Source organism: Mustela erminea, chromosome 20 (assembly GCF_009829155.1).
Source record: "Mustela erminea isolate mMusErm1 chromosome 20, mMusErm1.Pri, whole genome shotgun sequence".
NCBI classification, from domain to species: domain Eukaryota; kingdom Metazoa; phylum Chordata; class Mammalia; order Carnivora; family Mustelidae; genus Mustela; species Mustela erminea.
In genome coordinates, this window is record NC_045633.1 from 25,058,172 (window position 1) to 25,084,009 (window position 25,838).

General features: G+C 50.5%; 1 protein-coding gene across 18 annotated transcripts in view; it reads left to right on the forward strand.

The window, feature by feature from the left end:
* The window catches only part of SUN1 (Sad1 and UNC84 domain containing 1), a 54,912-nt gene extending 29,299 nt beyond the window's left edge, over positions 1–25,613 (forward strand). For 5 of the 18 annotated variants that reach the window (XM_032327730.1, XM_032327735.1, XM_032327736.1 and 2 more), the window contains 17 exons: positions 3,300–3,497; positions 4,082–4,165; positions 4,414–4,524; positions 5,602–5,700; positions 6,191–6,284; positions 7,066–7,124; positions 7,263–7,408; positions 7,831–8,070; positions 10,850–10,936; positions 12,127–12,170; positions 13,389–13,524; positions 14,714–14,968; positions 15,424–15,508; positions 18,673–18,788; positions 21,562–21,729; positions 23,446–23,538; positions 23,909–25,613. In XM_032327730.1, the coding sequence (XP_032183621.1) occupies positions 3,300–3,497; positions 4,082–4,165; positions 4,414–4,524; positions 5,602–5,700; positions 6,191–6,284; positions 7,066–7,124; positions 7,263–7,408; positions 7,831–8,070; positions 10,850–10,936; positions 12,127–12,170; positions 13,389–13,524; positions 14,714–14,968; positions 15,424–15,508; positions 18,673–18,788; positions 21,562–21,729; positions 23,446–23,538; positions 23,909–24,022 (2,129 nt within the window). In that variant the 3' untranslated portion in view covers positions 24,023–25,613. The other 13 variants (XM_032327734.1, XM_032327749.1, XM_032327738.1 and 10 more) reach the window with 8 other exon arrangements.
* Positions 25,614–25,838: the final 225 nt, after the last annotated feature.

Genomic DNA, 25,838 nt, shown 5'->3' on the forward strand with positions numbered 1-25,838 from the left:
CCTTCCTTGCTGTTTTAAATTATAATAATGATTACAATCAGCACTAATTTAAAAACCTCTGTTCCTGATTATTTGGGTAAAGCGTTTATCAAAGACCATTTGGAAATCCCAGACATGCACAAGGAAGAAAATTAAAGTCGCCTGTAACCTACCATCCAGAGGGGAGGCTGGGTCCAGCCAGCTTTCCCCCGTTGCCTGTGGAGACCATACTGCATGAATTGTCACGTTACTGCAGTTACTGAAAATGCATACAAGTCTTCTCGAGCATGAATTAATACCCGACACATTTTCTGTCTTCGTTTTTGTTTTTACTTATTGTTCTGGTTGTACAGTCTTGGAATGGTACAGATAGAAGAGGTTCCCTCCCCTTGTCCTTCCTCCATCCCTGTCTGGTCTCCCTTCTAGAGGGAACTGGAGCTAGGACTAGGAGATCACGGCGAATTCTTCTGCTTCTTAAAATGACGTAAAATGCACCTAACATAAAATTAGCTGTTAAGCATCTTAAAGTATATGATTCACTGGCATTTTTAGTACATTCACAATGTGCGACTACCCCTCCGTTTTGCTCTTGTGCACTTACAGAAATATGTCATGTATTTCTATAATGTCATATCCTACATGCTAGCATGGTGTGGATATGACTTTGCAGCTTTGTATTCTGTGCCTGTTCAGGTTGACTTCTTCTTTTTTTATTTTTTAAGATTTTATTTATTTATTTGACAGAGATCACAAATAGGCAGAGAGGCAGGCAGAGAGAGGGGGGAAGCTCGGCAGGGAGCCTGATGCGAGGCTTTATCCCAGGACCTGAGATCATGACCTGAGCTGAAGGCAGAGGCTTAACCCCTGAGCCACCCAGGCGCCCTGGGTGGACTTGATTCTTTCCGATGCTTACCTAACACTGCCTTTATGGTTGTATGAGTGTATTTAATCAGTGTATGTCTAGATGGACATTCACGTTCTTTCTGTTTGTATGTCGTTAAAGATTTTATTTATTTGAGAGAGTGAGCAAGCATGCTGGGTGTACATGTGCATGAGCAGGGGGAGGGGCACAAAGAGTGAGTGAGTCTCAGACAGACTCTGCGCTGAGCTCAGAGCCTCACACGGGGGCTCAGTCTCATGACCCTGAGATCATGACTGAGCTGAAGTCAAGAATTGAATGCTTCACCAGCTGAGCTACTGAGGCACCCCTCTGAATGCTTCTGGAAACAGTGTTGCCCAGGTGTGTCCCTAGTGTGTATGTATTTGTGTATGTGGGCAACCCCTTCCCTAGGGCAGGCAGACTGGAGGGAGAACGGCTGCGTTCGTGCTCATGGACCCACTTGAGCCGTATGGTGTGAGTCCTCAGCCTTTCGAGGTTCCGGTGAAATGCAGCCCTGATAGGATGTGAATTTCTGGTGCCCATCCAGAAGGCTTTTTTTTTTTTTTTAAGATTTTATTTATTTATTTGTCAGAGAGAGGGAGAGAGAGCGAGCACAGGCAGGCAGAATGGCAGCAGAGACAGGGAGAAGCAGGCTCCCCACCGAGCAAGGATCCCGATGTGGGACTCGATCCCAGGATGCTGGGATCATGACCTGAGCCGAAGGCAGCTGCTTAACCAACTGAGCCACCCAGGCGTCCCTCCAGTAGGCTTTTTAAAAGACTTGGAAGTCTTTTCCTTGGAACATCCAGCAGTGCTCTACAGGAGAACTCCTGCGAAGGGGGCCTTCCCAGTCCTCATAGGGAGGCACCCAGGAAATGAGAAATGGAAAAAACAGCCCTCCGTGTCCTCTGTTTTGCCTGTGGCAGGTCTGAACTTAAACCTTCCGTTGGCTGTAGCTTAGAAAGGAGAGAGGCCACGGCTTTGACATGATTTTTTTTTTTTTTTTTTGATGAAAAATCGTCATTCAACTTGGTGGCTTAGAGCCCACATGTGGCTCATGGAACCAGCCTCAGGCTTTGGAATAATCGGAACTTGTGCCCATTTCCTTTGGGCCCACGGAGGAGCCCAGTGCTCCCATCCCACCGGTCGGTCGCGGCTGCAGCTGGAGCCGGCGGGCTGCCTGGACAGGGCTGTGGGCTTGCGGAGGCAGCCGCGCATGCGCTCTTCCTGTGCCAGGCAGCCCCGACGGCCCCGCTCTCCCAAAGAAACTGTAGACAGCAGTTAAGGAATATTTAAAAAGTAGTTCTAGTCTGCACCTTCTAAGTAAAAGTCACTGCTGGGGACAGAGAAGTTCTTGTGCGATTCCATTTTAAGTGAACTCCCGCTGGCTTCCCAGAAACCGGAGCCTGGTGCTCTCACCCTTCGGCAGCGTGAACATCCTCACCGTGTGCTCCGCTGTTTCTTTGTGTGTTTGTGCTGCCCATATTTTGTCGGCTCCTTGGGTAAGAGATGGACTTGCAGTGTGTGTGATTACCAGCGGGATGGACCACAGGTCACCTCTTCATAAGCGTTTCCTGTGTTCGCAGAGCATCGCCGGTGGGCGACAGTTTCGGTGCTGCTGGCGGGGTCGACTTGCCGCCGTTCCATGGGCATTTCGGTGTGGTGCTCTGATTGCCGGTGGCTACCAAGTAGGCGATTTGAAAAAGGAAACATGAAAAAACTCATTTCTTTAAAATCTCTCCACCTCTACTTCACTGGTCCCAGCTGGCTACATGCCAGACATCCTGACCTCATGCAGGGCTTCCCAAACCAGGAGAGGATGTGGACGGGTCTCAGAAGTGCTTCTGGGTCTACACTTGATGGAATAAAAACTTCTAGCAGCTGTAACTTGTAGACTCTCACTTTACCCATTTTAGGGTAACAGAGGAAAAGTTGTCAGGGATTCTGTGGTGTCTTCTGAAGCCGCAGGCACTAAAGACAGGTAGCAGAGGACAGTGGGTCCCGTGATGGCCCTGCTCCTCGCAGAGGCTTATGCTGCTGGTTGCAGATAGATGCTCTAGCAGACATCGCTGAAGCTGCTGGACAAGTCTGGGGGTCCTTTCCTGTCAGGTGACAGAGGACGGTGGGTGGTGAGCAGGTATCTAGGCTTTGGAGTGTGTGTGAGCAGGATTGGGGTGCAGTCACCTCACGCAGGCTCTTCCGTGCAGGCTCACCTATGACCAAGACGTGGCGTGCGGGGCTCAGCGTGGGGCTGCTGTGCAGCTCGGCCTCCGTCAGGAGGTGACATGTATCCTTATGGCTCCTCCCAGGTTGTCATCTCTGATATACATGTGAAAAGTTGGTTTTCTTTTGCCCAAAGTGAATGATTTGGCTCACTTTTCAGGGGGAGGAAGTGTTGACTTTTTGGGAAGAAATAACTGTGTTCACGGTTTTTCAATAGGCGGTGCCCCTTTCCACACGGATAGGATTTTGTGGCTGGCCAAGAACACTTCGTCATCCTTGTCATCATTCTTAGTCCAGCTTTTTCGAGTGGTTTTAATGAAGCTCAATTATGAATCAGAAAATTACAAATTGAAAAGTTACGAATCAAAAGAATGTGAATCAAAAAGCTATAAATCAAAAAGGCATGAATCAAAAGGTATTTAAATCATTTTTTTTCCTCTTTTTTCCACCTACTAATGCTTTCAAGGTGGAAAAAACACTCCTTTCCCAGCGTGGTGCTTCCTCCACGTCTCCTCTCATGCTCTTATGCGGATGTTCTCGTGACGCTTTGCTGGGGTCTTCTGTGAGGAGCTGATAGAGGTTTCTATGCTCTTGTACTGATTCCACTTTCTGAAAGGGGAATGGTGTTTCAGCGCTTTTAAAGTCATTTTTAAAAAACTAAACGTACTCAAGTTTTGATTCTTATGACCTCTTTAAAGCAGAAACCATTTATTATGAGTGGCATTTAGAATGTAGTTGTTGGCAGCCATTCCTAAGCGGGCCTGTCTCAGTGTTGCATTGGCTGTGGGGCCTTGTTCGGCCGGGTGGGGCTTGAGGCTCCCTCCGCCCACAGCCCGGCCTGCCACCTGCACCGCCCCACCATGCCTCACCTGTGCACGGGAGCCAGCAGCCGTCAGCCTGGCATGCGCCTTCTCGGACCGTGTGGCCCTGTCGGCGCCCGGGATGCATCAGAACCCCACCTGGACAAGGGTCTCTGAGCCTGTTTTGCGTGTGTTGCAGCTCATTCCAGTCACTGTGGGACAGTGCATGTAGGAGGGCTTCTCAGAGAGGACGGCCACCTCAGTGTGACAGGGGAGTCCTTGTGTAAGTATGGCTTCACGGTGCGGGGGCTCCCACAGGGGGCAGTGTGGGGCTGCCGACGCGGACCGGGCACCCCCTCGCTCATGCACACTTGCAGGGGCCAGGAGCCTCCAGATTGCATTTGCTTAGATTGTTCTCTTTTTGTGTGTAATTTCCTAATTTTCTCAAACTGACATTGTTGTGCACAGTTCCAATGGACCAGGTTTGCATCGTAATCTGTCAAATTAACTGCTTGTCACCACCACCCGCAGGTGATGACTGTAAGAGGAAGGAACTCCTTGAGATGCACACAGCTGTCCGCTCGCAGTCCTCGAGTCCAAAAAGGGTAGCAGGGGCCATTTGGCACATCTTTTCTTATGCAGGTTGTCATTTGCACCTTTTTATTTTGTTTTTATCATATTCTTCACAAATGCTGTAGTTCCTTCTTTGTATTGGCCCGTCAGGTGCTTGTAATACTGATTTGAGCTTAAAATACAGAGGATGTCTTTCTTGAAAAGCTTTTTTGTAAATGTATTTAGTGAAAGTTACATGTATGTCAAGTAGCTTGCTTTGAGGTGAATCAGAGGCCAAGAAAGGCTGGTTGCCGTCCCATGGGGCAGTTGGTCTGACAAGAAGCTGCTTGTCCCTTGCCTGGTTGCAGGGACACACGGCATCACTCCGGTGACTGCTGTGTCCTGAGCCTTTGCCAGACGGAGGTGTCCACCTGAAGTTAGAGGTTTTCTAATTTATACCTGTAAGCTTCTTGCCAAAGGGCACCTTTTTTAGACAGTTTTTTTTTTTTAAGTTGAGCTTCAAAAATAATGGTCTCTTAACTGCTAATAAAATAAAACGATAGATTAAAAGAATCCCTTTAAACCATGTTTCTTTTCACATCAAGTATAGTGTCAGGAGTCAGCACACACATTCTTAGAGGAGTGTATGACTTCCAGCAGTTACTCTTAAAAAACTGAACCAAAATGGATTTCATAAGCAGTTTTCTGCCTTCTGTAATGTGTGACATGTGACAAAGTTTACTGTCTTATTAGGCCATCCAGTGGTGCTACCATTTGTAATCCCCAGATACTTTTTTCCTGAAAAAGTTAGACTTTAGAATGGTCTGGGAGCAGTGAGCCCTCCTGCTATCAGCTGAAGCTAACTGCTGGTGTCTGCGGGGTTTTCTCTGCACGTTGTGTTGGCACCAACTATGAACATGTGAGCAGGGGAGGGGGACACGGGGGATGCTCCCAGGGCATCTGTGTTTCTGTGGGAAGAGGTGATCAGCCATTCCGTATGTAGCACCACTTCCTACGTGAACTTCAGTCTTGCTTGGACTTGCTTGGTTTTTTTTCCCTGAGAAGAGACTGTGAACTGATTTGAGAGAATTTTGGTAAAATGCATACGAGAGTAGGTTTTCTGGTGTGTGTTGAGTGTGCCCCTCTTGCACACGTTATCTGTCACAGGTCACCTGCTGGTGCAGACGCTGCGAAGGATCGGCGGCTGGGGATGGTCTGTGTCGAAGACACTGTTGTCGGTCCTCTGGTTGGCTGTGGTGGCTCCAGGTGGTTATTTTGGCTTTCTCTGTCAGCGCTCTTGGCAAGTCTTTGGCCGTTAGGCACCTACAGTTAATGATTGATGTAGCCAAATGGAAGGTTCATTTGAGGGTCCTGTGTTTTGCTCCTTGGTCTAACACATGTCATTGCCTTAGACGTGCTAACATACATGCTCTGGGTGCATGAGCGCTCGTCGTTTCCCTGCTGTGTTGGGTCCTGTGGACGTCCAGCTGCTCTGCTGAACTGGCATGGAGAATGCATGGGTGTGGGGTTTCCTCGTTCGTAGCTCGTCCTGTGTGCTGCTCAGTGTTGCCGTGTTTGAGCGTGCGGACACTCCCCCTCGGGACGTGCCATCCCTAACTTCGTCTTCACGTACTTACACCGTATTTGTTAGCGAATGTCCTTGTGCTTCTTGCTTGACCTGCACGAAAACGATCCATTTAGGAGTTTGATTTTCCAAAGAGCATGTCTTTAGAATGTTCGGTGTTTTCTCTTTCAGGGAAAGCAGCCTCTGGAATATTCTGGTGGCTAGGGATTGGATGGTACCAGTTTGTTACTTTGATTTCCTGGCTGAATGTGTTTCTTCTTACAAGGTAAGGAAACCAATATCGTATCAACTTGGTGTTTTTAAGAGTTGACTTTGTGCTCATTGCAGGATTTAATTTGATTTGTTGTTCTTTTAAAATAATGATTTGGTTTATGTTTACATTGTTTTTATAGTTTGGTATATGAACGTCCTATCTTTTTTTATATCACTTTATATTTCGTGTTTTTATGTAATTTTTCAAACTATGACTGTAAGAAAGGAAAGGCAGTGGTTATTCTTAATCCAGCGCCTTAGACCGCTCGGCCACACTACCACCTAGTTGTTATTCTTAAAATCCCAGTGGATAGGAGTTATGGGCTTTGTCATGGATTATGCAGATCGGGAGAGGGTCTGGCTTCCACATCCCCAGCCCCGGTTGAGTAACTATAGTGGGCCAGTAGCCAAGGTCCTTCAGTGCCCAGCACAATGCCGTACAAATCACTAATTAGTGAGTGTGTATGGTTGTTATTGTGGGCCAGGACACTGTTTCATAGACAGGTCCCTGCAGGTGTATACAGACCTTGTAGATAACACCAGAACTGCGTTTCTGGGGCACCTGGCCGGCTCAGTCAGAGGAACATGAGGCTCTTGATCTTGGGGCCTGAGTTCGAGTCCCATGTTGGGTATGGAGCCTACTTTAAAAAAAAAAAAAAATTGTAACTGCATTTCTAATACTGGAGACTTTCTTTTTAAGATAAGGGCAAGGTTATTTTGTGTAAAATTACCCAGAGATAAAATAGAATGGTAACTCTTTTATATCCAAGTTAAGTTTTTCTTTTTGTTCCTAGGTGCCTTCGAAATATCTGCAAGTTTTTAATCTTGCTCATTCCATTATTACTTTTACTAGGTAAGTAAACTTTGACTTAGCTCCATGATGAGTATCTGCACACGAAGACGTCAGTGAGGGGAGAACTTAGCATTTCAGTGCATGCGTCACAGAGCCTTGTCCGTACACACGCATATGGTTGGCCCCTGTCCCCTTCAGGTGCAGGTCTGTCCCTGTATGGCCAGGGGGACCTCCTCTCAGGCCTGCCTGTGTTCAACTGGACGCGCGCGTATGGAGCCTGGTGGGTGGGCAGCCCCGAAAGCACGTTCACACCAGATGCGTCTCACCTGCACCGGCCGCTGGAGGTAACCACACAGAAGCCCTCTTCTGCGGCGTTCCCCCTCTGTGTTCTGCAGAGAGCAGGCGCCCTGGTTCAGAAAGTGTTGTTAAATGTCAAATCAGCAAGCTTTATAGCTCCATAAGTGTTCTGAGGTAGTCCAAGTAATGCATAGGTAAATAATCTCATTTAGTTAATATTAATTTAAAAAACAGTAGTATGCATTACTTTGGAAAATATAGAAAGTAAGAAGGGAAGTCAAGCCCCCATAGTCTGCCCTGTAAGGAAAATCCCTGAGAATGGGCACTGTCCTGTCCAGTCCTTTAGCGTGTCCACACTTACTGTAAGGACGTTCCGCTGTGATACTGTGCTCTATGTCTGTGCCTGAGGTTATTTGATGCCAGGCCTGATGTCTCCTTTTTGCTGCTGGACTTGCTCTTACTTTTGTAGGAGGGAGACAAGGCTTACCATTGGCATCGGATGAGTGAAGTGGAAAGGGAGATGACCTTGCTGTCTGGACAGTGTCGCAACCACGATGAGAAGCTTAGAGAACTGGCTGCTGTGCTTCAGCATCTGCAGGCACGGGTGGACCAGATGGACGGCGACAGCGAGGGGACACTGTCCTTGGTTCAGCGTGTGGTAGGGCAGCACTTGAAGGAAATAGGTGCCGACAGACTGTCGGGCTCTCAGGTAATGCTGAGGGGTTCTCAGGTGTTTGCTTTCTGTTTGGGGATGAACAGGAGAGGTGCTGCTGTGACAAGTGGTTGTGCTTTTTGGCTCTTGGGAGCAGTGTGCTGAGGGCCAGGGCCTTTCCTGATGCTTGCCCGGGACTGGGAGCTGCAGCCTGTGGAACACTGGCAGAGTAGGAGATCCCGCTGGGGGCTGGGGGGCTGGGAGCAGCAGGCATCGGGCATAGAGTCGCTGTGGGAGGCTTGCTCTTGGGAGCCACAGGTCCTGGTGCCGTCTGTGAGTTGCTCCTGACCCGCATTTTACTTTGACTAAGGATTGAACCTACTAATTCAGTGAAGTTTCCCTGTCAGCTGTGATTTGATTTGCATTTCGTGCAACACTGATTTAAAATGTTCAAATCTGTGATCAGTCTCACAGTAATGAAGTTCAGAGGAGTTGCTGTTCTGTGTGGAACCCTGAACAAAAATGTCTTGTTTATTCAGTATCCTTGGGGAAAGAATTGTCAGTTTTCCCCAAAACTGGTGTTTATTTTCCTAAGTTTCAAAATGAGTATTTATTCAATATTTAGGTACATTGGAAGGAAGTCTTTAAAATATGTGTTGCCTGTTGCGCGAACAGCCTGCTTCTCCCTGTGTCTTGTCTCAGAGCGCCTCCACCTAAGTTGTCCTCAGCACAGTAGAGGAGGAACTGCTGATCCCCCCCGCCCCCGGTGCAGTCTGTCTGCGGCCTGGGGACTCCCAGGCCTTCCCAAGGTCCTGCACAAAGCTGGGTCCTGCCGTGCTCTTGAGCAGGCCTGTCTCTCCTCCTTGAAACCTTCAGCTAGACTTGGCTCCAGGCCAAGCGTCCCCAGGCCGGGTACTCCCTGACAACCACCTTCCCTCCCACCTTTTAGGTTACTGTCTTCTCACCTATGATGGTGAATGAATGGCCCTTGTCTTGACTCTGGTCTGGCCCAAGGCGCATCAGTAGTTATCACTGTAATGTGCTGATAGCACGGGACCGGAGGAAACAGGGCATGCTGGCACCTTCTCCGCATGGTCCTAGTGGCCATACGTGGAGTTCCCACAACTGCTCAAGGTGCACTTGGCATCCTGCATTGATTCCTCGGTCTTTGCTGCTTTTCAGCTTCTTGACCCTCAAACTGAGATGATTTCGGTAAAATCCAGTTGACACAGTTGTGATTGGCCTGTTTTTACTGGTTGTTTGACAGCTTTGTACATGGAAAGGGTGAACGGAACTTAGCTGGTTTTTTGCAGACACGTTGGACCAGTAGGTAGGATTGAAGCTCGTCCATCTCAAGGGAGATGCTGTTTGGGGAAAAAAAAAAAAAAAATAGCTGGACTGTAGTAGGTGGCCGATCATGAAATCTGTCCCTGTGGGCGGGACGTTTCCTAGGTGAGTGTAGAGTCACGGCGGGAAACGTGTTGATCTTAAGGAGGGTTTCTCAGGTGAGGCATTCTGAAATAATTGTCCCCACCACAGGGATGATACGGCTGTGAAATCCTAATTCTCTTGGCAACCTTCAGTTGTGGTGATTTCTTTCTCTTGTAGAGAAAAGAGATGACGGTTCAGAAAAACAGCGAAGCATCAGTTGTGTTGTGTTCTGTGAACTCTCAAATCTTACACAGTCTGGGCTCACTTTAGAACTGGGTTCTGAATTAGATTAGTTGAGTACAGCTTGAGCGTCGTCTTCTCACCCCGTTCTCTGGTATGTTCCTGTGCGCACGTGCACCTGTGACACTAATCCTGTCTCAGGGGCGTCCCTTGATCCCAGGCTGGCTTCTGAAGTGGCCTGTGCTCAGCTCACACTTGCGCTCGGTCCTCTGATCCTCCCCCATCCCCTCCCGGCATGTGTTTGTGCCCTGCATCTGCACCGTGCCGTCGAGCACGCCACCAACTGCCTGGGCAGTGGGAGCCTAGTTTCCCAGCTGCACTGGTGGACAGCCGAGAGAGTGGACCCTCTCGTCGTGGTACAGAGTTCGGTGGCGGGCAGCAATGGTGAGGAAGCTCACGGCGGCATTCGTGGCCACCCTTTCTGTGTGTCAGCGACTTGGGTTTGTCTGTCTAGCTAGCCTTCATCCCTGTGCTCTGGTTTATCTCGTTTTTAATTTGTTTTTATGTAAGCCTCTATAAATTCATTGTGGTTCTAATTTGGAATAGATGGGGTCTGATTAATAAGCATGACCTCCAGTAATGAAAGATTCAAATTACTTTCTGTTTCTGTATCTTCTGGCCTGGGTTTCAGTCTCTTCAGGGCGCTCGGTGCCCGTCCCTGCCTTCTGAGCGGATGGTTGGCAGTGACTTTTCCAGGAACGGTATCTGACAATCCGCATGTACCTCTCCCTTCTAAGAATTGCTGAACAAGTTGGCTGGGCATAGGTTAAGCAAACCATAGTTTTTTAGCAATTCCCTCGCTTCTCTGATACGCTTGTTGCTCTCTTGTTTCATGAGCTGGAGGAGTAGCTTGTGTGTTCAGTGCTAAGAAAGTCCCTTGAGGCACGTAGGAAACTGTGCTGCAGGGTGGTGCTCTGATCGGGTCCTTCCTAGAGCCTCGTCATATGTCGCACAACTGTGTGTGAGCTCGGAGAGCGGGTCGGTGTGTCTGCCCTCCCTCACGTTGGGGGGCTGTCCACATGGCATGTGTGCGCTCAGGTGAGGGGTAGATGTGCGGACACTGAGGGGCCCCCCTGAGGACGCCAGGCCAGGCTGTGACCAGGCAGTCTCGTGTTTGGGGTTCTGTGTGGAAGGAGCGTAACTCCCACTTGTGTTCCTTTCCAAGAGTGACGCTGTGACTGTCCGCCAAGAGCAGGAGTTGCGCCTCTCCAACCTAGAAGACCTTCTTGGAAAGCTGACGGAGAAGTCTGAGGTATGCACCTCGACCTTCCCTCTGCGAGAGGGCACCTGCATCCGTCTGTGTGCTCGCACTCCTCAGTGTGCGAGGAGAGAGCTTTCTCAGTGTTGCCTCCGCCCCGGGAGCTCATTATACGACTTGCACAAGGGTGTCTTTTTCATGGACTCCAAGAGAAAGGCATCTTTTCCAGGGGGCCTGAGCCCCTTTTTCTCCTTGAGGTCACACAGCCTCCTGCAGAGAGACTTTGTAGAGCAAGAACCTTAGACAGTGTTAATTTTCTATTGGAAAAGCTATTATTGTCAGATATTGGTGGGGGGCTGGGGGTGGCTGGGATGTTTGCACTGATCTGAGCCGCAGGGACAGTGGCATGCTCTGGCACGTTGGATTCAGGGCTGACATGGAGCAGCGTGGGGGGTATTGGGGCAGCTCTCCTGTTCCTGCACGTGGAGCCAGGTGAGTCCCAGTCACCTGCTGACAGCAGGATCTGTGGTATCAATGGGGAGGGGACGGCTGGAGAAGGAAGCCAGAGGCCAGGAGCGTAGTCCTTGCTTTGTTTTGTGCTGGGGGATTCTGACCTCGTTTAGCTGGAGTTTGAATGGACATGGCTTCCCCACGTGGTGTGGTGGTGTCAGCCCCCATCTGTGAACAGACCCTGTTCCTGAGTCCTCTCTCCATGTGTGACTCTGTCACAGTCTGGTCCTTCCCCTTTCAAAAATGACTTCCCAGAGGTGCCAACGGTGTTCTCCGTGGCCTGGGTGCTGGTTGCAGGAGCTGCTGTTTTGAATGTCCATCAAGGTGTTTCATGTGATTTCTGCGCCTCTCTGAATATTTCTTGTATGTCTTCTTAGGGTTTATTTTGAGGGGTGCCTGGCTGGCTCAGTTGGAAGAGTGTGTGATTCTTGACCTTGGGGTCGTGGGTTCAAGCCCCATGCTGGGTATAGAGATTACTTAAAGAAGCAAAAAAAAAAAAAAAAAAAAAAGAATGGTATAATCCTTAAGAAAACAACCAAAAAACCCCACATTTATTTTGAAAAAGTAAAAATCCCTTGCCTTCCAACCAGCAGGCAGGTCCGGGCTTTGAACTACAGGGAGAAAACGTCACGGGTAAATACGTGTAGTTCCATATAGAAATAATGTTAAGTGTGTGATTTATGAAATGTTGGTATATAGCTCCTGTTTAAACAGTTCTTTCTCATACTTTTTAGGCCATCCAGAAGGAACTAGAACAGACCAAGCTGAGAACAGCTAGGTAGGCTATTTTCAGATGAGTTAATACTGGTCTTGTGTTTGTGTGAACGCAGCAGACGTCCCTGAGGGGGTGCTGTGTGCACCGTGCGTTCTGGGCTTTCTGGTGGACATGCTCCCAGCTGTATCTTTCTGGGTGGCCCTTGGTGCCACCCGAGGACCAAGAGCCCAGGGTGCTCTCAGAGCCAGGCCAGGACCCTGGTGCGGGCAGACGTCTGCACCTGGGCTCGGTGTCACGGCAGCTGTTCGGGCATGTGTGTGGCTCTGTGAGCCACGACCTATGTTTTTGGCAATCTGAGTGACCCTCCTGTCCCTGATGGTTTCCTGGGGGTGTGGTACATGGGCTGCTTTTGTCTATCCCCCTGAATTCTCCTGGAAGTGTGGCCTTGCCCTTTCCTCGATTCACTCACCGCACCTTTCCCCGCACCTCTCATTTTATTGACATGAACTCTGTGCACCCCTGCCATGTATGTCTAGATGGGACTCCTGTCCCCTCCTGTTGCTCTAGGGTTTCCTGTTGCGCTAGGGTTTCCTGCAGCTCTGCTCGGACCAGACATGGGCTTTAACTAAGCACCATCCCATCTCTGGCTCCTGTGTGTGTTAGAGACCCTATGTCACTGCAAGTCCCATGTATCCTTCCTGAGGGATAGATTTGAGTGTTAATACATCTTACTCCCTTCCAGACCCTTTACTGCCATAAAAAGGTGTGTTGGTATGCTGATACACAGATCCTAAAAGGTTTATCCCGAAGTCTGCTTTTCTGAGGAATGAATTATTGGTGTCTCACCAACTACACTGACTTATTAAAAAAATATAATACTGCAATATATTGCGTTATAATGTATAATTCCTATATAAAATGGAATTATTAAACTCTGAAGCCATACATTTTTAATTCAGTTATCTGTTTCATTAGCTTGAAAATTTCATATTCAACTTTATGATGATTATTAATAAATATGTCTCATTTCTGTGGGTGCGTGACTGGACACGAATGGGGTGCGTGGACACGCTGCATGGACTGGTGGGGGCGGGGTCTCTGTGGGCTCTGACTCGAAGCTGATGGTTGGTGTCCACGTTAAGGTGGGACAGGTGGAGGCGGGTGTAAACACGACTGGTCTGGGGTGGCGCTGGTCCCCCCCATGAGTCTGTAGCCACGTTGATGCATGTGTGGCTGCTGACAGCGGACCTCTCCTCCTCCCTCCTCCCATGCACTGACCAGCGGCGCTGAGGAAGAGCAGCGCCTCCTTTCTGTGGTCACGCACCTGGAGCTGGAGCTCGGTCGGCTGAAGTCCGAACTGTCCAGTTGGCAGCATCTGAAAAGCAGCTGTGAGGAGGTCCATAGCATCCACGGAAAGGCAAGTTGGAAAGTCTCACAGAAAGGAAAAGAACGCTTGAAGTTTAGGTTTATTAAGTTGATTTCAACTTTCTCTAGAACCTTTTATCTTCTTACATATGAAATGTTTAAATATCGGAGATAAAGTAGTGAATAGCTCTCCTGGGATTTCCTGTAACTCGTGAATGCTTCACTGTGCTGCTTCCCACGCTTCTTCACATGCACATGGCCACGTGCCAGCCCGGCGGGGTCACGCTGCCTCTGCCTCGTGGGGTCGCGTGTCGGGCGCATTGGGCCCACACCGCCCATACAGAGAGAAAGTCTGGACATTCATACGTGAACAGTTGCGTGCAAATGCAGCCATGAAGGTTCGCACGGTAGACGTCATCGTCATCGCGAGGCAGAGGCGGATTGGCGGGTTGGGAAAGAGGAATTCTGACACAGGTGGTACACTGATTTCTGCTCAGCAGAGAGCTCCTGAAGTCGCCAGGAGAGGGGACAGTGGGGCCATGGAGGAAGCATTCCCCTGACGGCATTTGCGGGGAGGAGAAGGACAGGGCTCCTGGGCTGACCTGGCGGCGTCATGAGCACCCACAGCGTTTTGGGGGTGGGCTGTCTGGGGGTGCCGAGCAGTTACAAAGATGCACACTCTTAGCCAGTAGCAGCCATACTCTCAGGGCTCCCCCAGCAGAAGTGGACGTGGGCTGGCAGGCAGGGACTGGGAGGGCGTAGTGAGGTGTCTGTGGTGTGCGACGCCCTGGAGCTCTGAGGGGCCGGGCTGGGCCTCCCTGTGTTATTTCTCCCCAGCCGAGCGAGAGGGGGGTGTGGAAATGACACTCAAGGGCGTTGTTAGTGTACATGAAGTAACACCTCAGTTGCAGGTGTGGTTGGTTCCCCGCCAGTCCAGGTTCAAAGACCAGGGGCTCCCCTGTCTCTGCACCGACCTCCGGGGCGCCCTGCACCGAACGCCTGCTGACAAGGTGGACAGAGGCGCTCTCGCCTCAGCTCCCCGGCTGCTCTCCTGTTCCCATTGTCTGTAACCCAGCATTTCTGGAGCGCTTCTCAAACTGTAGAGGAGAGTTGTCGCAGTTACAGGATGGATATTTGAGAAGCCTTGTGAGAGTTTCGAGGTGTTCAGGTGACAGAAGAGGAGTGTTAAGGATTTTGTTAGAACAGTTACTTCACGTTCTGCTTGCGTGTGGTTTTCCTAGGTAGATGCCCAGGTCCGAGAAACCATCAGACTCCTGTTCTCGGACGGGGAGCAGGGCGGGTCCCCAGACTGGCTGCTGCAGGCGCTGTCTTCTCGGTTCGTGAGCAAGGACGACCTGCAGGCTCTGTTACGGGATTTGGAGCTGCAGATCCTGAAGAACATTACGCACTACATCTCCGTGACGAAGCAGGTTCCGGATTCTGAAACTGTGGTGTCTGCTGCCAAGGAGGCGGGGGTTTCAGGAATCACGGAGGCGGTGAGTGCGTAGGAGACTGGGGTGCCGTGCATGTTGAGCCCGAGCTGGGGCGGTGATGCCACGGGCGCTCAGTACAGCCCTGTGGCTGGGACCCAGCTGCTCGCATCCCAGAGATCCCATCCACCCGGGCGGCTGTACAGCATCTGCAGTCACAGAAACTGCCCAGGAGCGTGGTGCCAAGCTGCTGTCCCAGACCCTAGTCCTTGCTTTACTCTGGGGAACCCACAGATTCTCCCACTCAGGATTGTTGTGGCCGTGTAAGTCCTGGGTGACAGGGCAGCCCTGTCCCACGTCCACATGAAGGCCCCTGCGGTGGGGGCACAGGACTGAACCCCCCAACCCTATTGCCCCCAAATACAATTAACTGAAAATGTGTTCTTGGAGGAAACGTCTGGCCTTCATTTTCCCATTAACGCTGAGTCTTGTCTTCCCCACGGTGCCTTGGCTCCATCCAGCAAGCACGTGTCATTGTCAACAACGCTTTAAAGCTGTATTCCCAGGATAAGACTGGCATGGTGGACTTCGCTCTGGAGTCTGGCGGTGAGTGAGCTCCTGCTTACTGAGTATAGCGGTCACCTGGTGGCCAGCTGCTGCCTGCCCACTCATAAGCAGTCTGGAAGCTGATGCTGAGAAAGGGCATCATTCCAGGGACGCCCCTCGCGCTCTCCATCTAGGGAACCGTCAGCTTCTCCCGTGGACGAGCTGCTGGTGACCTGTGTGACTCTCACATAGGTTGGCAGAAGCCCGTGTAAATTCCTTGCATCAGCAGAATCCCAGGCTGGGGGCATTTGAAAACTTTTGGGTTCTTCTGGGTATATCAGTTTCCTGACGCAGAAGCATTGGTTGTTTGTGATCTGGCGTGGGGTCAAGTGTGATTTCTCTTTTTTTTAATTGAAATGTAGAAGTGCCATAACAGACGCTAGAGCAGCAGTTCTCAGACTGTTTCCCAGAGCTCTTGGTGGCGTGAGCACGTGTCCCTCCAGGTATCCAGTGAGCGGCGGGTTCATGCCTGCTGCACGCGGGGACCAGCCCCGTGGGAGCCTTCCCTCCGTGGGGGTGACAGGTGGCAGACAGAGGGCTGTCTGTGATACCTCACCATGAGCAGAGCTGTGGGGGGCTGCTTGAGTTCTGCAGAGACATGAAGGGGAACGTGGCGGTCTGTTAAGTTGGGGCAAGTGGTGCAAGGCACCGAGCTTGGGCCTCTGTCCTCTGGGCCAGGTGTGTGTGAGCCACCAGAATGGCGCAGTAGCGTTGTGGTCCACATGTCTTCTGTCACCTGCCCCTTTGGTGACATTTGGGATGGTGCCCCTGGATCAAGCATGGGAGCATTTCTTTGAGGAAATGGGTGAATGTCTGTACTGCATGAGGGGTGAAGGCTCCAAGGGACATCATGTATGTTTAGGGGAGGTTTTGGTATCTACCATCTGTGTCACCGAAAATTGTGGTTTTCTTAAAATATAGGACTTATAGATCAATGGCTAGTTGAACCAGCATTTTCTCAGAGAAAGGAGGTTCTTGATGCATGGTAGCTGATGAAAGGGTCAGAGAGCCCTGTAGGGCAGCTGTGACTTGGTTTATTCTCCCCCGCCAGTGTGGCAATCCGTGTGATGGCCCTGGTCAGGAACTGGTCCTCTGCAGGCCCTGCGCTGGCCTGGAGCTCCGCTGTGCGCGACCCCCTTGCCCTCCCAGTGTCCCCAAGTCAGGAAGGCTCGGAACTGTTGTCAGCGTATATTTTGTGGAGAATGACTTTTTTTTAGAATATTAAGTGATTTTATTTATTTATTTATTTATTTATTTATTTATTTATTTATTTATTTTTTAAAGATTTTTTTTTTAAATTTATTTATTGACAGAGAGAAATCACAAGTAGATGGAGAGGCAGGCAGAGAGAGAGAGAGAGAGGGAAGCAGGCTCCCCGCTGAGCAGAGCGCCCGATGCGGGACTCGATCCCAGGACCCCGAGATCATGACCTGAGCCGAAGGCAGCGGCTTAACCCACTGAGCCACCCAGGCGCCCGAATATTAAGTGATTTTAATTACACATTTTTGAAATGCAGTGATTTATGAAGAAACCATTTCAATTCAGAGACATCAAATGCTGTTTTAACCATTCAGCTGGGTCATTGTTTTCTCAGGAGCGTAGCTGATCCTGACAGACTTGTACATCCTGTAGAATTGTGGTAATTTTGATGATGCTGAACCGAAGGTTCTGTCATTACTCAGGGCATTCGTTGACTCTGTAAGTTAAAGGACTGTTTTTTATGGGGTCCATATTTAAGTATGCCAGTTTTGGTTGGTTTTTTTTTTTTTTTTTTTTTTTTTTTTTAAATTTAAATGAGGCTAGAACATTTAAAAAGGTAATCAAGAGGTTCAGAAGTTCAGGTCTGTTGATCAGCAAGGTCTTGATTTCTTTAAATTCCTGGTTCTGCTGGCTCACGATCAGAGAAGGAGTCGGATTGCAGCCCCACAGCTGCCTTTATCGGGGGGCTTTGATGGGCCCCCCACCTTGGCAGTCCCCCTGCCTGGAATACAAACTTCTCAGCAGCTTTTATTTTATACTATTTTTTCTCGAGTATTTGTTGTTGCTTCCCACACCATCTTGTCATGGCACCAGCACCCTGTCTGCCTGATTTCCTGTTGAGGGGCCAATTGGATATATTTTTTGTTTCGTTTTTTCTTTTTAATGGAGATAGAATTTACATAAGCTAATCTTCACCCTGTTTAAGCATTGGGATTCAGTGGTTTTCAGTGTAGTTGTTCCGGAATACTTAGGTCACCCCAGATAGAGCCCTGGGCCTGTCAGGTTAGCAGATGTGGCTCCTGACCCCGGCCCCCCGGGCAGCCACTGAGGTCTGCCCGTTATCATGCCAGGGACGGTTGGCCCTCTGTGACACACACCTGTCAGGGAACCACAGTGCCTATCAGAGCCTCTGCTCTTTCTTTTTTTTTTTCCTTTTAAAGGTTTTATTCATTTATTTGACAGAGAGAGATCACAAGTAGGCAGAGAGAGAGGGAGAGGGAAGCAGGCTCCCTGCTGAGTGGAGAGCCCAATGCGGGACTCGATCCCAGGACCCTGAGATCACGACCCGATCCAAAGGCAGTGGCCCAACCCACTGAGCTACCCAGGCGCCCCTGCTCTTTCTCTAGTAAGAGGCACGGAAGCACATTCCAAGTCACACCGCTGCTAGAGTGGCAGACAGGCTGCTGCTTTGGGGGTGGCGCCTGTGTCCCCCGAACTTGGGAGATATCTGTGTGAGGCTGGGCTGACCGTGAAGTCAACTGCTGTTTGTCAAAGTGGAAGCTTGAGAATGTTCAGCTGTTGCAGCGAATCCCTGCTGGGTGGTCCCTGCAGGGGGTAGACCCCTCCCCGAGGGTCAGGGGCCAGGGTTGGGGGTTGCTGAGGCAGCTCTGGGTTGGGGGCCAGGAGTCAGTGGCCGGGAGTCAGGGGTTAGGGCCTGGGGGTCAGGGGTCAACGCAGACGCTGAGGCGGCTCTGGGTCGTTGGCTGAGGGTTGGGGATCAGCGCAGACACTGAGGTGGCTTTGGGTTGGGGTCTGGGGGTCAGGGGTTGGCACAGACGCTGAGGCAGCTCTTGGTTGGGGGCTGGGGGTTGGCACAGATGCTGAAGTGGCTCTAGGTTGGGGGCCGGGGGCTGGGGGTCGGGGGTGGGTGCAGACACTGAGGCTGCTCTGAACCTTGTTTTAAGGTGGGAGCATCCTGAGCACACGCTGCTCTGAGACATACGAGACCAAGACTGCGCTCATCAGCCTCTTTGGGATCCCGCTCTGGTATTTCTCACAGTCCCCGCGCGTCGTGATCCAGGTTAGTCCTGATCTGGCTGCCCCTCCCCTGTGTCGCGGGGGTAGCCAGGAGCCGCTCTGTGGCTGCCTGTGAGTATGGCATGGCGTGTGTCCCTGCAGGGGGCTGCTGGCCCGATGGCTTAGCTCTGGGGGTCCGCACACCCATGGGAGCCCTCTGGTGCCCTGGCTTTGGCTATACCTAGCACCCTTGTCCCTCTGGTGCATACCTGCAGCGCGGCCCGGCCCCGCTGATGGCCGCAGGGGTCCCTGCTGAGACAGGTCGTGCTTCCCTGCTTGTTGAAGGGGCAGAGCGGGTGGAGACCCCTCCCTTGCGCCACTGTGCGTGGCACCTGGCTCACACCAGCTGGCGAGGCTGGCCATGCTCCCTCGGGGCCTCCAGGGCCACCCATGGGTTGCACGGCTGCTGCACAAGGCTCGTGTCACACAGTCAGTTACAGAGGCTGGGGAGGAAGGACTTATATCGTCACATGTGCACGTTTGTTTCCTAAAGTGCTGCCTTGTATGACTGTTCTGAAGAAGTTTCAAACAATTCTTCTTGTGTGAAATATCCCCACGGTGGTTGTCCTTGTCTTTGAAAACAAGAGTTTACTAATTCATCTGACCATGAAGTATCCGTTAACTAAACATTTCGATGCCCTGGTGCTGTCGTCCTCCTCTGGTCCTTGGGAACCCGGCTGTGATGGGTGTGCATGGGCAGCCTCCCTGCGGGCGCGAGCACCGGCCAGGCAGTGCCATCGCTCCCCCGGCTCCAATTTGCAGCCGCTCATGGGACCCCCCGGGCAGGCATCGCCTTGGCGGCCTCAGACAGTGTGGAGGGCTTGATGTTCTGGCGTCCCGGCGATGCCACACAGACCCCGCGGCCTTGTGTCTGTGAGGCAACTGCATCCGGCAGTCTCCAGGAGCTGGCATTCAGATGTTAGCCCTGTGAGTGAGGGAATGCATTGTCAGGAGAACTCCCAGAGGAACCGGAATGGGGAAGGTTGCAGAGGAGGAACCATTATCTGGAATGAGATTGGAGGAATAGGTGATTGGCTTCTTAGAAGTAAAGAATTTTTGTAGGATCTGGGAACAGCCGACACAGCATCGCCTCCTACTTCCGTGACTGAGCGCTGGTGGGGGTGTCCGAAACTGCTCCCCAGCCCTCCTGGGGCTCAGGCCCAATCCTTTTTGTAGAGGGCACAGCCGGGGCTCACTGAATGGTGCCACTCCCTGGGAACCCATGCGAAGCCCAGTCTCCACGGTGCTGGGGAAACTGTACCCAGGGAGGGGACTCCTGGAGGCACTTTGCTGTCAACAACGCCCAGAGTGGTGCCCAGGGGACCTGCAGTGTCCCTGCAGCACCATCTGGGGACAGAGCATAACCTTGGAGGGCCCAGATCATTTTCACAGGGCAGGCAGAAAGGCTGCATGGTGAGAACAAAGGATCCACCAAGAATGACTCCAAGTGTAAGCATCTGGTGGAGGGATCACCACGCGCCTGCCCCTTCCCTGCCTGTTCTGCATTGGGAGCGCACACGTGCAGGTGGCGTGCTCTGGTCGGCACCACACACTCAGCTAGCCTGGCAATAGGCATGGTGGCTCCTCTCTGGAGTCCTCTCCCAACAAAATATCCCCACGCCTGTCATTTTGGGTTTTTTTGTTTATTTATTTGAGAGAGAGAGCATGATAGGGGAAGGTCAGAGGGAGAAGCAGGCTCCCTGTGTGATTTGTTGTTTTTGCCAGTGTATCTTAGGGATAGCAGGGGACTGCTGGGTCAGAGGGTCAGTGGCTGAGGAGCTCTGCTGGCTATTGCCAAATGATGCTCCTTAAGGGGGTATGTTGTGTGTACTGACCAGCTGTTAGCATGCAGGGTTCCACGGGTCCCGGTGTTACTGTTGATCTTTTTGGTGAGAAAGGACGATACCTGTGGCTTAAGTGTGTATTTCTCTTGTTACTCTATAGGTGGAGCACCTTTTCCTATGTTTGAGGACCATGTAAATTTACTTTTTTTAAAACATGCTTGCCTCGCCCAGTTTTGTTGAAGGTGCTGGCTGACATAAATGTTGGGAGGCTCACTCCCATACTGGAGACGGCCCCCCTCTGCACAAGCCTTTCCCCGGTTTGTCGTTTCAGTTTGTTTATCGTGGCTTTTTTACTTTGCAAAAAGTCTTTCGTGTTATTATTGTTTTCGTGTTTCTGTATTTCAAGTTTTAAAATGTCAGGTGCGTTCTAAAGAGCTCGTATCCCTGCATTTGACCCTTCATAAGGGGGTTTGAGCTGAGCAGCCTCCCTTCGGGCAGATGTGTGTTTATAAACGAAATGCTGTCAACAGTAGGTTTCCTCTTACAATTTCCTCCAGCTTATTTCGTTGTAAGAATACAGCAGATCATATGCGTCTATGCCATGTGTTGATCAACCTCCTGTGATAGGTGAGGCTTCTGGTCACCTGTGGGCTGTTACTGGGTAAGTGTGTAGGGAGTCAGAAGTTCCAGATGGAGTTCTCCCTCTTTTTTTTTTTTTTAAAGATTTTATTTATTTGAGAGAGAGTGAGGGAGAGCATGAGCGAGAAGGTCAGAGGGAGAAGCAGACTCCCCATGGAGCTGGGAGCCTGATGCGGGACTCCATCCTGGGACTCCAGGATCATGACCTGAGCTGAAGGCAGTCGTCCAACCAACTGAGCCACCCAGGCGCCCCTCCAGATGGAGTTCTCACAGTGCAGGGAGGGTCAGTGCTCCAGCCCCCACATGGATCGAGGGTCAGGTGGACTAAGTCGTCGTCTTCTGCCTCTTCCCTAGCCTGACATCCATCCAGGTAACTGCTGGGCGTTCAGAGGCTCGCAGGGCTACCTCGTGGTCCGGCTGTCCATGAAGATCCGCCCCACCACCTTCACCCTGGAGCACATACCGAAGACGCTTTCGCCCACGGGCAACATCACCAGCGCCCCCAAGGACTTCGCCGTCTATGTGAGTGAGCTGGCTCCCGTTCTCCTCCTCCTCCCGCTCTGGGACCTACCCGGAGATGAGCCCAGTGGCAGAGGCTGGCTTCTGTCCCCCCGCCAAGCCCTTCAGTGCTCTCAGGAGATCTGACGCGGAGGGCGCCATCTCAGCCCTTCCCTGGGGAGGCAGCTTATACAGAGTGTGTTTGCTGCTCCCCAGTCTGTGGACCTGCCGAGTTCTGTTTCCAGAGAACATAGGGCCGTTGGGCTGTAAACTGTTTCCTGCTCAGTTGACAGGACATTTCCCACACACAAGTTGGAAAAAGAGCCCCCAGAAAAGCCATTGTTCATGCTGCGGCATTTTCTGTTCTCCTTTCTTTCTAAAAAATACAGTCAAGAAAACACAGTTCATAAAATTTCGTTTCTTAGTGTAAAAAAACAAACTTTCCATAGATATTTTTTGATGGCAATTAACTTTTTTTTTTTTTTTTAAGATTTTATTTGAGAGAGAATGCGCAGAGCAGGGGGGAGCAGCAGACAGAGGGAAAGGGAGAAACAGACTCCCTGCTCTGCGGGGTGCCCGATGCAGGGCTCGATCCCAAGGACCCTGAGATCATGACCTGAGCCACAGGCAGACCCTTAACCAACTGAGCCACCAGGTGTCCTGATGGCATTAACTCTGCACATATCTTTAAATAGCACAAAATACCATTTTGTAGCTAAACCCGGATGTATCTCTCCAGTTTGCCCGCTGTGACTTCAGCTCTCCCTCACTCCCTCAGACCAGGCGCTCACAGCCCTGTGTGCCTCACTGCAGAGGGGGCGGGCAGGGCACGAGCGTCTGCAGGGCCACTGACCCCTTGCTGCGGGCAGGTGACCAGCACTGACCTATCTGTGCCCTCTTATTCTAATCTCTGCTAACTTGACAGGTGAAAACCGCATATTTCATCGATGTTGCTGTGCATTTCACATGTACTTTCCTTTGTTTTTTGTAGGTCCATTCCGTTTTTACTGATTTATCTTTTGGGATCTTAGCTTCCCCATGCATACCTGAGCTGCTCTGTACAGAAACGCTAGTCAGGGGTCACATACAGACGCACTTTCCGGTGTCGGTCTCGATTCAGCATTTGGCCACATGTGCCCATGGCCCATTGTTGCCTCCATGCATCCCACACCAGGCAGTCCTTCCCCGTGATGACGTGCTCTAGCAGTCACTTCTGTTTCCTTTTGGTGACTTCCTTGTGGCAACACACACAGCACAGCCCTGCCTTTCCTGTCTGAAGCATGTAGTTCCCTGGACAAAGCTCCTTTACACGGCTCTCCCTCACAGAACATGCTCATCTTCCCTGATGGAGACTCTGCCCCCACTGCACACCAGCCCCCGGCACCCCCGTCTGTTCTCAGTGTGAGGTGGCCCACTGTCCTTTTTCCAGGCTCCTCAAGTTCCACTTGGGGTGTTGAGGGCACTGTGAGCCACTGGGTGACGGTGGGGTCTGTGCAGTTGGACATTCAGTCCCATGTCTCTTGTTAGCTCGCCAGTTGTGGTGTGGTTTTGCCTACCTGTGTGACAGGAGGAGTAACGCCTGCCTCGTGGGGCTGCTGTGACTATGGGAAGCCCTTAACACAGTGCAGAGCATTTGACAGGACTTCTGGGGAAGATCATAGGGATGCTTGCCCCCTCCCATCCTAACGAACGGCAGTGTCCTTATTCCTTTACTTGATGACTGACTGGTTTCGGTTTCAGGGATTAGAAAATGAATACCAAGAGGAAGGGCAGCTTCTGGGACAGTTTGTGTATGATCAGGAAGGGGAATCACTCCAGATGTTCCACGTTCTGGTAAGAACTTGCATTGCTCCTGGGGGCCTGTAGGTTCCTTCTGTCCAGTGGGCAGGAGAGCTGCCGGGGTGCACATGGGCGTCAACGCCAGAGGGAAGTGGAATCTGAGCTTCCTAGTTCTTCCCAAACGAGCCTTTGTAGTGTATATTTTGCTCTGCACACAGGCGTCCTGTTTTTGACGCTGAAAGTAAATCTGTGGCTTATGAGGAGTCCATTTGCCTGAGCTCTGTGTCTGACGACAGATGACGGAGTTGACACTGACACTAAATTTCCCACATGGCTACTTCCTGTCGGATGGCAGAGTGGGGGAAGTGACTGGGCCTGGGCTGTTACTGTGAATCAGGTGTTTCCCCTCCCCTTTCCATTTCAGAAGAGACCTGACGGAGCTTTCCAGATAGTGGAGCTTCGGATTCTCTCCAACTGGGGCCATCCTGAGTACACGTGTCTCTATCGGTTCAGAGTTCATGGAGAGCCGGTCGAGTAGAGACCCTCCTGTGGTTCTTGTACATTTTGTATATATGGGGACAGCCTCAAACACTGGAGCCCTTCCTGAACCAGGCACCTGGAGCATCGGGAGGATGTCACCCCTCAATAAACGCTGCCGACTGCCAGTGGGGGCTGACGCCCAGCTTGCTCTTCTGTCCGCAGAAAACCCTGCCTGGCGAATGCCCGGCTTCCCCGAGACCAGCTGGCCACGGCCCGTCTCTGCGGGAATCCGGCGGAATGCATAGTTGTTCTGGGGTTTGTTTTTGAACAGAAAGCTCTTGATACTTATATGCTCTCGGCATCAGGAACAGAGCAAGTGAAGTTAAAGGTCAAAGTGTTCTTGAAGGTTTGATATTTAGCCTTTCACTGGTCCGTCTAAAGGACTTTGGGGGCAGACCTGTTTCATCTGTTCCATCCAGCACACATTTCTTTCAGGGAAAAACGTCACCAAATTTCAGAGTTCTGAACTCCTTTCCTTTAGGAGAGGGCTGCTTCTTTATTCAGCATCAGTAGTTAGTTTAAGTTCCCAGGTGGAGGAAGGGAATAATTTTTTCTACTTAGTTTGCTCCTGCTTGAGAAAGACTTTCAGAGTCAGGCCTGGGTGTGTTGTTTCTGTTCAGAATCTGGGATGGGTTGGTTTGTTGTGGGCTTGAAGTGGGACTGATTTGAGAAGGGTGGTGGTCTGGACCTCAGCCAGTCTGGAACAGAGGGCTCAGGTCTCGGCAAGTCTCCGCCCTTTGGGGCCACCCTGGAGTTGGACCTCACAGTGTCCGTAGGAGCCCAGAAATCCAACCTTGGGGATGTCATCAGGTTTTGTTTTAAATCTTGCTGCAAAGTTGAACACTAATGTGCTCCCAGTCTTTCAGAATCTTCAGTTTTTACTCTACTGATGGGTTCTCCAAGGACACTGTCCAGTGTGGCAAATTCACCATTATGTTGTAGGTTTATAATTTTTCTTACGGCAGCACTTTTCTTCCTGGCTTTTGTCGGGATTTGCCTCTTAATACAGATGTCGGCCATTCTCAATTCCTAGGAGACTTGTTTTGTTTATAATTAATATTTAATATTTAGACTATTTTACTGAGCAGACTTTATAAATGAGATATTTGCAAGGCACTTAAAGTGTTACAGATGTTTTAAAAATTATTTAAGTTTTATTGGGTTAAGATCATTCTTTCCGTGTTCTCATAAACACTGTATTTTCAGAAACAGAAAGTGATGGTGCTGACTGGGGTTTTATGTGTACTGCACAACTGTCCTCAACTCCATAAAGTAGCATTTTTTTTCACTTTTAGAATTGGGACTCAATAATGCCTATGCAGTTTAGTTGGATAAAATGTATACAGATGTTTCAGATATTACAGGATAAATATATAAGTCAAAATTTCCTATATAAAACTAAATTTGGGAGTTGGGGTGGAAATATTTTGAATATTTATTTTTAAAGATGCAGAATAGGACTTTGTGCACGGTATTTTTGTAAATGCTTTTCAAAATACTTGTCTTTGGTAGTGCTGCTTTTGCTGCCACCAAATTGATAAGATGCTATTGAAATGTTTAAATAAAGAGTTTAAATTTTTAAAAGTGCATGTGATGTTTCCAGTGAAGAATAAACTCTTTCTTTCTTCTGTTTGCCTTGTTCCTGCCCCTGTGCGGGTAGGGGTGGGACTCTTTGCATATTCCTGGGGCCTCTGCCTTCTGGGGTTCCAGGTCAGCTGCCCTCTAACATGTCATCAGGGCGACTGCTACTGAAGGCAGGTGTGGGACTCAAGCTCATTTTCAAGCCTACCCTGGGGGTCGCTGCGTTGAGTAAA